The 12,808-nt window shown below is 36.6% G+C and overlaps 2 protein-coding genes across 5 annotated transcripts; one reads left to right on the top strand and one right to left on the bottom strand.

Annotated features, from left to right (window-relative positions):
- The first annotated feature begins 2,439 nt into the window (after positions 1-2,439).
- LOC18045716 lies at positions 2,440-5,427 on the top strand. 3 transcript variants are annotated; one of them, XM_024186637.1, is made up of 6 exons: positions 2,440-2,650; positions 2,837-3,007; positions 3,187-3,420; positions 3,600-3,689; positions 4,343-4,462; positions 4,925-5,427. In XM_024186637.1, the coding sequence occupies exons 1-6, from the start codon at positions 2,462-2,464 to the stop codon at positions 4,967-4,969; spliced, it is 849 nt and encodes a 282-aa protein (XP_024042405.1). In that variant the 5' UTR covers positions 2,440-2,461; the 3' UTR covers positions 4,970-5,427. The 3 variants fall into 3 exon arrangements, with proteins under 3 accessions (XP_024042405.1, XP_006437310.1, XP_024042406.1); XM_006437247.2 differs by having other exon boundaries at positions 3,190-3,420; positions 4,925-5,424; XM_024186638.1 differs by lacking the exon at positions 4,925-5,427 and adding an exon at positions 4,077-4,156 and having other exon boundaries at positions 4,343-4,434.
- Positions 5,428-5,579: 152 nt separating this feature from the next.
- Positions 5,580-12,699, bottom strand: LOC18045717. 2 transcript variants are annotated; one of them, XM_024186448.1, is made up of 4 exons: positions 12,514-12,699; positions 12,092-12,147; positions 8,133-11,947; positions 5,580-7,160 (listed from the first exon to the last, which is right to left on the bottom strand). In XM_024186448.1, exons 3-4 carry the CDS (start codon positions 11,907-11,909, stop codon positions 5,952-5,954), a joined length of 4,986 nt encoding a protein of 1,661 aa, XP_024042216.1. In that variant the 5' UTR covers positions 11,910-11,947; positions 12,092-12,147; positions 12,514-12,699; the 3' UTR covers positions 5,580-5,951. The 2 variants fall into 2 exon arrangements, with proteins under 2 accessions (XP_024042216.1, XP_006437311.1); XM_006437248.2 differs by lacking the exon at positions 12,514-12,699 and having other exon boundaries at positions 12,092-12,337.
- Between the last annotated feature and the right edge of the window lie 109 nt (positions 12,700-12,808).

Here is a 12,808-nt window from a genome sequence, read left to right on the forward strand (position 1 = left end):
ATTTATTGATGTCTTATTAGTATGGGAGGGTCCAACTCATGATATGTGAGTGTTGAAAGATGTCGTAACTAAAAGAAATAGTTTAAAAGTTCTCCATGGTAATAACTTTAACAAATTATCTTTAGATTTTAAGACCGTGTAATTGATTTTGTGACTTTTATTTATGATTTTTTTTGCCAATACTCAATAGGCTATTATTACTTGGTTGGATATCGCTACACCAATGAGATGGTTTTCTTCTTCATTTAAATGTCAATGTTACTATTCGAGTGACTTTAAGGGTAGACACCAGCCTACTGCTTTAGAAAAGTTGCTTAATATGAAGCACTTTAGTGCTTGCAATATGATTGAACGACGTTTTAGGTTATTGAAGAAAAAATGAGCAATACTAAGAAGTCTTATCTTTTATGATATAAAAACACAAAGGCGTATAGTATCTATTTGTTACATGCTACATAACTTTATAAGAATGGAAATGTCTTTCAATGATATGAAACTTGAAATGAATGATGAACTCACTCTAAATATTGACTTTGACTCAACAATAATTGACATAATTGAGCCTTCAAATGAGTGGAATATTTAGAAACAAAATTTGGCCCAAGATATGTGGAACACATGGCAAGTAAGTAGAAATTCATGAAGACTTCATTTATGAACTTATGAAATTCGATTTATTTAACACTGAATGTTATATTGTTATTTGGCATGTGTTATTGTATTGTTTTTTCCATTAGATTTTGCATTGTTACTTGAATTTGGACATTGGATTCTTATTTGCCCTTTGACACTATAGTGTTATTTAAATTTAGATATTGGATTTGGATGTTGTATTGTTATTTGGTATTTAATACTGCATTATTAGTTGAATTTATATATTGTATTATCCTTTAACATTGATATTGTACCGTTCTTTGAACAAATTGGATGAGTTCTATTCCAACTCTAATTACTAGAGGTCGAGGTATGAACAAACACTACTGGACAACCGCTCAAAATAATGCATTGATTGAAGCATTGTTAAAATTGAGTCAAAATCCCATGTGGTCGGCAGATTATGGTTTTAAAAATGGGTATTTATAACAATTAGAAAATAAGTTAGAAGTAAAATTGACAGAATGTGGTCTGAAAGCATCTCCTCACATTGAGTCTAGAGTTAAATGGTTCAAGTAAAAATAGTGTGCTATGTTAGATGTGTTATCTCGTAGTGAGTTTGGTTGGGATGCTGGTAAAATGTAAAAAAGATGTTTTTGATGAGTATGTCAAGGCAAAGCTTTAAATTGTATGGTGTTACTTTTATTGCTTAACTTGAATTTGTATTGCTAAGTCATTATTATCACTATTATTTTTACAGAAAAGAAAGGAGACAATTGGTTTATTCAACAAAACATTTTCTCATTATTACAAATTGTTTGACATTTATGGTCAACATCGAGTAACTGGAGCTAATCCTGCCTATGTAGATGATGATGATGAAGAGATGCGTGAAGGTGATGATATTATTGTGAATTTATGAGATGAGTCGATTAATGAACCTTTTATTGAAGTTTTTGTTCATGGTGTGTCAAATATTCCCCATTCGGATGTTGTTCCTCAGCAGGTCGATTCTGCTCCAAGTAGTTCAATAAAATCGAAGGTTTGAGTGATGGAGAAATATATGATGCGACTAATATATTGGCCACGAAATATGATTTGTTACATGTGTTATTTACCTTGTCTAATCACCTTAAGAAATGATATGTAATCCAAATGTTTATGTTATGTAAGGATTTTTAATTTTTTTTATTAGCATTGTTGGAACTTATTTATTTATTAATGTCACCATTATTGTTAATTATTGCTATTGTTGTTGTTGTTGTTATTATTATTATTATTATTAAAATTTATTAATTTCATTATCATCATCATCATTTATTAATATTTATATTACTATTATTAATTACTACTACTACTATTATTATTATCAGTAGTAATTATTACTATAATTTAGTTATTTAATTTATTTTTTCTTATCATCACCATCGTCATCATTGTTGTTACTGTTATTATTTATTAGTGTCATCATTATGATTATGATTATTATTATTATTATTATTAATTATTACTATTATTATTTATATTCTTCTTCTTCTTCTTATTATTAATTTTATTATTAAAATGTATCAAGGACAACAATTAATAAAGGATATTTTAGTAAACTAAAATAATTTATTCCAATTTCAAAATAAAATAAATACGTTAATAAAAATAAATTTCATTCGAATTTTATTTTTTACAACTTAAATAAATAATTTATTCTTAGTATGATTTTCACTCGTTCTGATAAACGTAGTAATTAGATTATGGCTCGGCCCAAACTAATTTCGAAGCCCAAGAGCTAAGCCTATCCAGCAAATACCGGTACGACAAGCTAACCCGAAGCAGCTAACAAAGGGGGGAGAAAAAGAAGAAAAAGGAAAAAATGGAGGGAGATACGGGGACAGATACGTTGTATCTGCAACTGCACAAGCTATCGGCTATAAATTCCGAACAAGCACTCGACAACATACTAACGACGCTATGGTCCACCAGAAAGACGGGTCTCCGGTCAGCCGAAAAGTCTCACGTTCAGTCTCTTCTCAATCTCCCTTCTCCCGGCCAAGTCGATCCCGTAACTTTCCTCACTCACTCACTCACTAACTCTCGCTTGTCGTTTAATTTTAATTAATAAATTACTTTATATATTTATGTTATAGTTGCTGTGAATTATTAGTGGAATATATATATATATTTTTGGTTAAAATTTTCAAACAAGGAAAAAGAAAAAAAAAATGAAACATCAAAATCTGACAATTAGGTCGTGGCAAGCCTTCGCTCGCTCATTAGAAAATGTGTACGCGAGAATTTTACGAGCGATGATCTGTTGAAGCTGTTCCCGCCGGATCTTTCGCTTGATCTTCAGAGCAACCTTATATTGCTGCTCCAGAAACATCAGAAACAATGGAAAGAGGAAAGTTCTCGAGAACAGGTGCCCTTCCCCTCTCTCTCAAAGTCAGAAAATTATTTATATTTTTCGTGAACTAGATGTGCAAAGCTTCGGCACCCTGTGGTTTGGCAAAAATTGTCACTTAGACCCCTTTTAGGACGAACTTCTTCTGTTGTCGCGTTGTAACTCTGTTGTTGTTTGTTGATAATGTTCTTAATCAGCAGCCATTGTCAGGGACCAGTGTTTCGTATCATGTCAAAATGAGTGCGGCACCATCTTTTAGGCCTTTTCCGTCTTCTGTGATTTCAACTCCGCTGTGGCCTCATCAAGATGATCCCTTCACAAATTTTAATCACAACGATCTAGGGGCTTCTGCATCAGTCATTGCCGATACTAATGTGGCACCTTTGGCTTCCATGCCACTCCAGCGTGATGGTAGTCCCCCTGGAAACATGGTATCAGAGTTTTAGAGTTTAGTTTGTCTTATTTTCTCTCCACTTTTCTACACGAAGGCACTGGGTTTTTGAATGAATAAATATTGTGCTATAGTTTCAAGAACTGCAATGAAGCAACAAGCATGCTCATTTTGTCACAAATTAGCCTTGGAATGTAACTTTCTCTCATTGATGCATAGGGAAGTCTACCCTGCCTCAAGTCCATGACATGGGCCATGGAGAAAAGCAACTCAGAGCCTGGTAATAGAGTGGCTGTAATTAGCCTCAAGGTATGCAGTCAAAAAATAGTCTTCTTTAAATTTATCAATGGGCTTAGTAGAATGATGAACAGCCAGAAGATTTTTTTATGTTTTTACTAATATTTTTTAGAGTAGGTTGGTTATTTGGGAGTAAATAACTTGCGATATCAAAGTTGTAAATGCAGGCTTCTTTGCAAATAAGATGTATATTTTAATTTCAAAATTTATTTAATGTTGGAAAGGGATTGAGATTTTTGTCAAAATGTCTGCTGTTATGAAAGAATTTAATGTCTGTGCCCAAGTGAGTGAGCAGTGGTAATGAGAATTTACATTTGCAGTCTAAGAAACAATGTTGCTATGCAATCGAGTCTTGTGCTATTCTTATGGTAAGAATAATCCAAGAATCACTTATTTTAGGGTTTTGCTGCTACATGGATTGGACCAAAATGATGGTTCACACTTTAGATTGATGGTCACCTGCCTAGATACATAAAAGGGTATGTATATGGAGCAGTGTTTGGACTGCCATCATCTTCATAAAGTCAGTTTTCAAATTTCTAGAAGTAGGATTAATACCATCTTGTAGAAATCGTGGTTGTATTTTGGTACTTGTTATTGTTCTAACAAATTGTGCAACAAATCATGCTCAATGATATTTCCATTCTCATATTTCTTGTTTACAGTTGCAAGATTACACTAAGTCTCCTTCAGGAGAAACTGAGGTGAAATTTCAGCTTACTAAAGACACACTGGAAGCTATGTTGAGATCATTGACATATATCAATGAACAACTCTCAAGCTTGGTAAGTATGCTTTTCTTTGAAATTGCTACGGTTTGAGAAATGGTTGGAAAATCAAGGCTAGTGGCTATGTTAAAATTGAAAAATGGGAAAAGGAAATAAAATTGATTCCTATTTCGTGTTATGCTTTTTTCGTCAATCATGAAGAGTAAACATTTACTAATAAATAAACTTAAATGATCCCCCAAAAAAAAATTGTCTTCATAACCACTTGTTTATAATCCTGAAAAAGAAATATTTTCATAACCATTTGTTGATGAAAAATGAAAAAATATAAACAATGAAAATATATAAAAATTTAATGTTATCATGTCAAATTTCTTTCATATCTTAAAATAGAAGTATTGTGGTCATGACACCTCTGATTATTTAGAAGATTATTTACCCTGTAATCATATCTTTTTCCTAAATGGCTTGGTGGAACATTTCAACAACAAACTTGTTTTCTGAACAATGTCTTGGCAGGCTGCTACTTCTTCAGGCCCAGCACAGAAAAAGCAGAAGCAGTAAGGCAGTCGGTCTTTTTGGTTTCCTTCCCCTGGTCCTTTCCACCGTAATTAGCACTATCTAACAGTTACTCATGCTCACTGCTGCCCTACTTTGCCAGAATGAATCACAACTCAATCTTTAGAGTTAATGGAGTTAAAAGTGACTAACGTTCTGTATATGAAGGAATCATTCATTTTCTGGAAATTTTACCGGTAATAACCTTGTTGACACCAATATGTAATTATTGTAAACTTGGAAGTCATCGTTTTCAGGGCATTCGCAGCGTACCTTTTCCTTGTAGAGGGTATCTGATACATCCCTTGCAAAAGCCATTTTTGTTTTAGGTTTGTTTCCGCTTATAGTTTGAACTACATAATTTCGTGTCAGAAATTTCAAATCACTCGGAACTTTTCCTACCAATCTTTGTTCTGTACTGCCGGCAAGTTCAAAACTCATCCTAAAAGGTGGTGATTCATTTACGATTTTTATTCATTATTTCACTTAGTACGCGATTCATTAACGATTTTTAATTTACTCTTTCAGATGCACTTGTTAATACAATAATTTTGACATTACCTAAAACAAGACTTTCCTGTTTCTTACGTATAATATTTTAAAGAATACAAGGATTAAAAAGATTCAACAAAGGCCAAAATAGCCATCAATGCATATACTCAAACCTGATCCCATTCATCACTAATATATCCAAAATTTACAATACGCAAACACTAAAAACCATCTCCTCTCAAAAACTTTACCCTGCACACTCTTAGAAGGTATATCAAAAACAAGAAAACTTGCACACTTCAAGAAATCAAACCAAAACTCATTCTTGAAGAAATCAATCAATGGGGGAAAAAAAAGACAAAAAAAAAAATAAAAAATGAAGAACCCAAATGCAGCTCTACCGTTAACCCAAGATATGATAAATAAGCAACTCAAAACCAATACCACCATTCTGCAGAAAACAGAGGAAAAGCAAGCCCATCAAACTCTTCCTTTCTCAAGTTCCTTTTGCATTCTTGTCTTCATTCAGAACCACTGGACCTTGCATTTGAAAGGGAGTCGGGACTTGATCTTCTTTTACAATGTATTCTTTCTTATCATCTGATATCTTCGGACTGGAATTTTCAGATGTTTCTTTGGGTACAAGTTTCAATTCACCGGCAGCAGTTGCAATATCTTCCTGAATACCAGAATGTACATCACTGGATGATTCAATTTGCTCTGTTGAAACCACTTCCACTTTTTCTACTTCAGCCGAGTGATCATTTGATTCTGCAATATCTTCCTGAATACCAGAATGTACATCACTGGATGATTCAATTTGCTCTGTTGAAACCACTTCCACTTTTTCTACTTCAGCCGAGTGATCATTTGATTCCAATGGTTTTGGAAGCTCAGCCAGATCACTTTGTGAAACTTGCTTCAGAACAGCAAGAATGTCTTCCACAGATTGTGCTTCAACAACTGGTATGTCTGAATTGCTTTCCCCCTTAACTACCTCACTCTCGAGCATACTGGGTAAAATGACATCCGCCACATCTGCTCCTTCTTCAAGTTGCTTAAATGCCAAGACAATATCTTGAGTTGATTTTGCTTCAAGAACCGGTAGATCCAGGTTGGTTTCTAGTGGGAATGAATCATTATGCAATGACTCAATACTAGAGATGGTAATCTCTGCTGGCGTCAGTTCAGTATTGAGGGACTTCCCAACAACTTCTTTGACACTAAAGTCCCCGACCGTATCTAATTCTGACAACAATCCTTCATCAATTTCTTTTATCTCATCAGCTTCTTCATTGTTGCTTTTCTCATATGCCTCTAAAGAAAAGTGTTCCTTGACATGTCCTGCATCCCCATATACCATTCTGTCAAGGATATCTTCTTCTATATCCTCTCCACCAGGAGATTGATCTTCAGGACTCTCAAATGGAGTTGTTGAACAAGAGTCCGAAGTCAAAGATGCAGATTTTTTCTCAGTTTTGGGCTTATCATCATGAATTTTGAATGCATTTCCATTGACCATGTTTACTTCCTCTCCACGAGGTGACCTCAATTCTGGACTCTCGAATGGGGTTGAAGGGGATCCGGAAGTCAAGTGTGAGGAACTTTTCAAAGTTTTGTCCTCGTGATTATGATCATCAGATGCATTCTCATTGTTGGCAACGTTTACTTCCTTTATAGACTCCATCAGGATGGTAGGTGCTTGCTGCAAATTAAAGAACAATCCTTGTTAGCCTCACATTAGCTATTTATTATAAGTATCTAGCTCTCAAACGAATACTCATATTGATCAAACAGCATAATGGCTCATTTGACTAACACAAATAAAGTGGACAACTCAAATGGATCATGCAAATCTAGAAATTTCAATAAGAAACATTTCATGAATATGAGTATTTGCAATTGAACAATTGCAGTGAGAGCAGGCACGCTCAACTCTGAAGAAAAATCCACAAATATAAGAAATGCAATGGAATCAAGTACTCCTATCCCCCATGTAGGTAGGCGTACATCAAATATCCTAATGTTCGGTAACCAGATAAGGCAACTCCTTGGTTCTATGGGCGGAAAGAAACTTAAGAATTTTTTAGAGAAAAGTGATGGAAGATTACATGTTTCTAGGGGACAGAGTTAAATTCTAGGCTTCCTTATGGGCTTCTTCGTGGGCTTCTATCTCTCTGGAGTTTAAAGATTTGTCTTTCTTCTTATCATTAGTTAGAACTTTTGATCTCATAGGATTTGCAGTTCTTGGGCTTGGAGACTTTTGTCGTTTGTCCTTGTGGACTTCAATACTTATTTTGTTTCTGAGCCAAAAAAGAAAAAAAGAAAAACTCAATAGGCCAACTCTGATATGTGACATTGCATTTCCAATATATTCAATTAAAAGCTGACGAGTCTATGATTTGCCAATGAAATCAGAACCTTTATTAGTGAGTTGAGGTACACTCATTTGGTTTTCAAGGCATCAATATTTTCTTCCAAAAGTCCTTCTGGTGCAGAGAGAAGAAAAAAAAAAGCCATGACCAAACATAAAGGGAGGATATTTCCATTTTTAAGTTAAACGACATATTTATATGACTTGGAGACTATTATTTCAAACTAAAGGCAAGACTAACATAGATGTCTTAACAAAAACTACAGCAAGAAGACAGAGCATGCAAGCAGCAGCATCACTCACCTGGATCAAATCATAAGATGGTGATTTGTCTGACCAAGACAATTGCTTCTCCAACTCAGATGAAGACTTTTCTCCAGAAGGCACATCTTCATTACTAAAATTGGCTGATACCCCATTTGCATCCATATCTTGGTGGAGTCCAGAATCATTCTTTTCCAATAAAGATGATTGGGCTTCTTCAAGTTGGTGAGTTTCTTTGGTATCTGATGAAAGCTCCAGTACATGATCGGCCTCTGAAGAAGACAAACTGAGATGGATCATTGGGACTGGATCTGTCACAACTGGAGGATCCTGCTCCTGAACAACATCTTGGTAGTCATCATCATTAATATCTGCATCTAACTTTGATAAGTGGGCTTCATCTGCATCATGCTGCAAATCTCTATCCTTGTCTGCCATGCCTTCCTCTAACAACAGTTTGTCTGATGACCTTGACAAGTTAACATCATCCTGATCACGCTGAACAAGGTCTACCTTATCTTTTGCCCGTTCCTCCACAGTTTCGGTCTCAGAAGCAGATGCACTTGGCTGCACCAAAACATGCCCAAACACCATTGAAGGCACTTGCCCTTCTATTGCAGATAATCTTGAATCAGCAGATGGAGCTGCGGAATCTAACTCATAAGGATTTTGGCGAACCCCTACAAGGATATCAGAATCATGACTGGATGAGACCACTTGCTTTTTGTCAGGGAAAAAGCGTTCTCCCCGGTAGACCGTATAATCCTCTGACGGTCCAGTGTCTGAAGAGAACAAACTCACAACAGATTCCTTATCATCACCAAAATTTGGAACACCACCAGATGACCTAACCTCTTTGACATCAAGCTCACTAGCTTCTGTGAAAGCAACTTCCCTCACCACTGATTCATTTTCATCTACAGCATTGACTTGAGAAGGCAATGCACAGATCTCTTCAAAACCTGCAGAATTCTTGTCTGTATCCTCACTGTGCGCTTCAGATTCTTTTTCCACACACTCAAGCAATACAGGAAGTGAAGTCATTTCAGATATCTCTAGCTGTGTGTCAGATGAAATAGATGTAAATGACAGGAATCTCTCCATTCCTGGAGGGCTTGAATCATAAACAGGCTCCCTACGCTCCACCACCTCGCTCATAAACTGAAACTCTGATGACTCAGGCAGAGTATGTGTTGAAACACCAGATTCTTCAATAACATTTGCGTTTTTCTCCAAAGTAGTCAAGCCTTCTTCTTTTCTCGCATCAGATATATATTCATCTACTTCTGACAATGACGAGTAACTTGATCTACTGCTGTTCTCTTCACCAGGTTCTGCTTCTGCTTCTGCTTCCAGATGACTTTCATTTTCTTTGAGTTCCGAAAAGCTTGGTTCATTTTCTTGGAGATTCTCCACGTTCCCTAAAGTAATTACAACCTCATCACGATGAACATCTCTGTTCCCAGCCGGTTCAATATCCAAAGAATCTTCTCCAGAGGATTTACTTCCACATTCAACATGGTTAGCACCATGATCTATGTTGGAGATCCCTTCTGTCTCTCGAGAATCATCTGGTTCATTGAGCTTCTTGTCGTCCTCATCGACAGCTGAACTAACTGATTCAGTATCAGGAACAGAACTTGCTTTTGACTCACTGATTACACTTATTTGCCGCTGTAATGTAGCATAGCTCATTCCTTCTGAAGAAAACTGTTCTGGTACTTGCTCATTAGACTTTCTATCATCCTCATCAACAGCTGAATTCACAGATTCACTATCAGGAAGAGAACTCAACTTTGACTCGCTAACTTCACTTAGTTGCCTCTGGAATGATGGGTAGCCTGTTCCTTCTTCAGACAAAAACCGTTCTGGCAGGAAATAAGGTCTCCATTTAAAGTCTTGTCTCTCATGCTTGGAGCCCCCCAAAACAGATGGTCCTATGCTGAAGGTTTCATTTCGCCGGTATACCGGTTCCTTTTGTTGCAACGCTGAGAACTCTTGCTGGAAACTGTCTCCCTTGAGATCAGGTTTTTCTTCATTTGAGTCATAGGGAAGATCAAAAGGGTTCCGACTTGGCAACAAAACAGAAGGTGCAGATCCAGGAATGGCCATATCATCATAGGTATCATCAGGAAGTTCAAAAGGGTTCCGCCTTGTTGTTGCAATTGGTGGAATACTAAAAGGAAGATCGGAACTTTCTAGGTCTATTAGATTCTTCTCTGCCATCAATCTCATGATTTTACGAGCTCTTCTCCTTGCAATGAGATTCTCCAAACGTTGGTTCCTTTCAAGCTCTGAAGTCCCCAAATCCATGAGATTCTTCTGGTCAACCTCTGTCCACTTAATTACAGATTTACTTTCATCCTCTTTTTCTCCCTTTGTTGTTACTCCTTCCTCTTCGTCATCATCATTATCATCTTCACCTTCTCCTTGGTTGTCTGTATCCTCCTCAGAGTCAGCACTTTCACCTTGGTTATCCGTATCCTCCTCAGAGTCCAGACTCTCATCATCACTCTTATGTAGCCTCTCCGAACCAGTATCTGATCCATCATGAGATCCACAAGCAGGTCGAGGAGCTTCCAATTGTAGAAGTGGGTGAAGCTCATCAAGCATCGGCATAATGTCAGCCATTGAAGCATCTGGTGAGGAACTCTCTGCCCCATCAGAACCAGAATCCAAAGATTCGTCACCATCAGCTCCATTGCCCTCACCATAATCTTCCTCTAACCTTCTCCAAGACAAACCCGGGGCAGAACCCAACTCGTCTTCCTTGAGGGCATCAATTAAAAACGAGCCTGGAGCAAAGGCAAAATGATCTTCCTTGAGAGCATCAATTAAAGATGAACCTGGGGCAGAACCCAGGTGATCTTCCTTGAGAGCATCAATGGAAGAAGAACCTGGAGCAGAACCCAGGTGATCTTCCTTGAGAGCATCAATCAAAGATGAACCTGGAGCAGAATCCGGCTGATCTTCCTTGTGAGCATCAATCAAAGATGACCTTGGAGCAGAATCCGGCTGATCTTCCTTGAGAGTATCAATTAAAGATGAATCTGGAGTAGAAACCAGCTGATCTTTCTTGAGAGTACTGATTAATTCTTCAGGAATTTTACCATCTTCCACCACAGGATTCTCTATCCCATTAAGGCCATTATTGGAATCTAGATTATCAAGAACCTCTCCATCAATCAACTTTCCTTCAATCTGAGGCTTCTCCTCATGAACTTCCCCATTCTTCTCAAACGCCAACAAATCATTAGATTCTCTCGCTACTTCCTCAACAGCTTGCTTCTCAAACTGCATCTCCCTAGAATTCACATTAATAAACAGCATACGATTGACTAAACCACCATCTTCCTGAACCTCAATTCCTTTACCATCCACCAAAATCGAATCATCAAGATCATTCTCCACTATGTCACTTCCCTTTCCCACATATCTCTCCAAGGTTTCAAAACTCACATGCTCATCTCCAGTGACAACAGTATCATCCTCTACAACCCCAGTTTTCAAAGAAGCAATCTCACGAGTAGTAGTAACTTTCTCTTCCTTTTCAATTTCAATTTCAATTTCAATTTCGGGTATGTTTGGTTGTCCAAAACTCAAAAGAGTACCAAGCAAAACAGCAGCGCAAACCAGAACAGGAGATGCAGAAACCAAAAGAGAAAACACAAAAGGAGATGATCTATACAAAAATATCAAAAAACACATGAAACCCACAAGAAATGGATGGTTACAAACTAATCCATAACATGTTCTCATAGAAAAGGACATAACTTTCCTCATTTGAACTCCAATTCTCATCGCATCAACACCCATTTTCCTCCTGCCGGAGATACTATTCTATACAAAACAATCTGTTTTCAATAAAACAAAAACAACCCATCGTCAGAAGCAAATCCAGACAGCATTTGATCCATTCAGAACAGAAAAATCTAAAAATAACGCATCGAATAAAACAGAAAAAGGTTGAAACTTTAACGATTTGAGCATAAACCCACCTCAGTAATTGAATCAAATGAGATTCCAAGCAATCAGACGACGATCAAACCAACAACTGAAACCGAAAAAGAAAGTGTTCAGCAATACACACAACAGCTAAAGGGCGGAAGCTGTTTCTTTTCTGTATTGTATTTCTATTTTCATATTTCTTTTTGAGTGTGTGAGAAAATGGGGCGGTACAAAAAGAAGAGAAAAGAATCTGATCAAACGAGAAAGCAAAAAAGTTGCTATCTTTTTCTTTTTTTTTTCTGGGTTATTTAACTTGTATATTTTCTGACAAAAAGAATTTTACTATACCGTGTCAAAGAATTTTTTTAATTTGAGTATTACGACATAAAATTAAACTGATGATAACTCAATCTAAGCCGTCGAATTAGAGGTTAATGCACGCATACAGACACACGCGCGTATATACACATACATATATATATAGTTTCAGGATTCGAATGTGTATCAGGTGTGGGAACGATCATTGCTTCTTTGGATAAAGTGGAATGAATCAAAAGTTTTTTTAATTCTCTTTGCTTCTCTTTCTTCACAGGTTGGCGGTTTTTCCATTGGAATTGTGAGTTGTAGTCGTAACCCGTGAGGCTGTTTCTTCGTTCACTTTGATTTTAATATTTTTCTACGGACGTTCTTTCAACCCCTTCATTTCAAACATCTGACTACTTCTTCATTCCTTTTAACATTTTTTTTTTTTAATTTAGCCAAAAATA

This window comes from Citrus clementina, unplaced genomic scaffold (assembly GCF_000493195.1).
Source record: "Citrus clementina cultivar Clemenules unplaced genomic scaffold, Citrus_clementina_v1.0 scaffold_4, whole genome shotgun sequence".
In the NCBI taxonomy this organism is placed as follows: domain Eukaryota; kingdom Viridiplantae; phylum Streptophyta; class Magnoliopsida; order Sapindales; family Rutaceae; genus Citrus; species Citrus x clementina.

What these genes read in the sequence shown, in the direction of transcription:
- LOC18045717 (XM_024186448.1), bottom strand. Translation starts at nt 11,909, where the DNA reads ATGGGTGTTGATGCGATGAGAATTGGAGTTCAAATGAGGAAAGTTATG. An exon ending in CATCTTATGATTTGATCCAG is followed by an intron (nt 7,161 to 8,132) that starts GTGAGTGATGCT and finishes TTTAATTTGCAG; the next exon opens with CAAGCACCTACCATCCTGAT.
- LOC18045716 (XM_024186637.1), top strand. Translation starts at nt 2,462, where the DNA reads ATGGAGGGAGATACGGGGACAGATACGTTGTATCTGCAACTGCACAAG. An exon ending in TGGCTGTAATTAGCCTCAAG is followed by an intron (nt 3,690 to 4,342) that starts GTATGCAGTCAA and finishes TCTTGTTTACAG; the next exon opens with TTGCAAGATTACACTAAGTC. An exon ending in ATGAACAACTCTCAAGCTTG is followed by an intron (nt 4,463 to 4,924) that starts GTAAGTATGCTT and finishes ATGTCTTGGCAG; the next exon opens with GCTGCTACTTCTTCAGGCCC.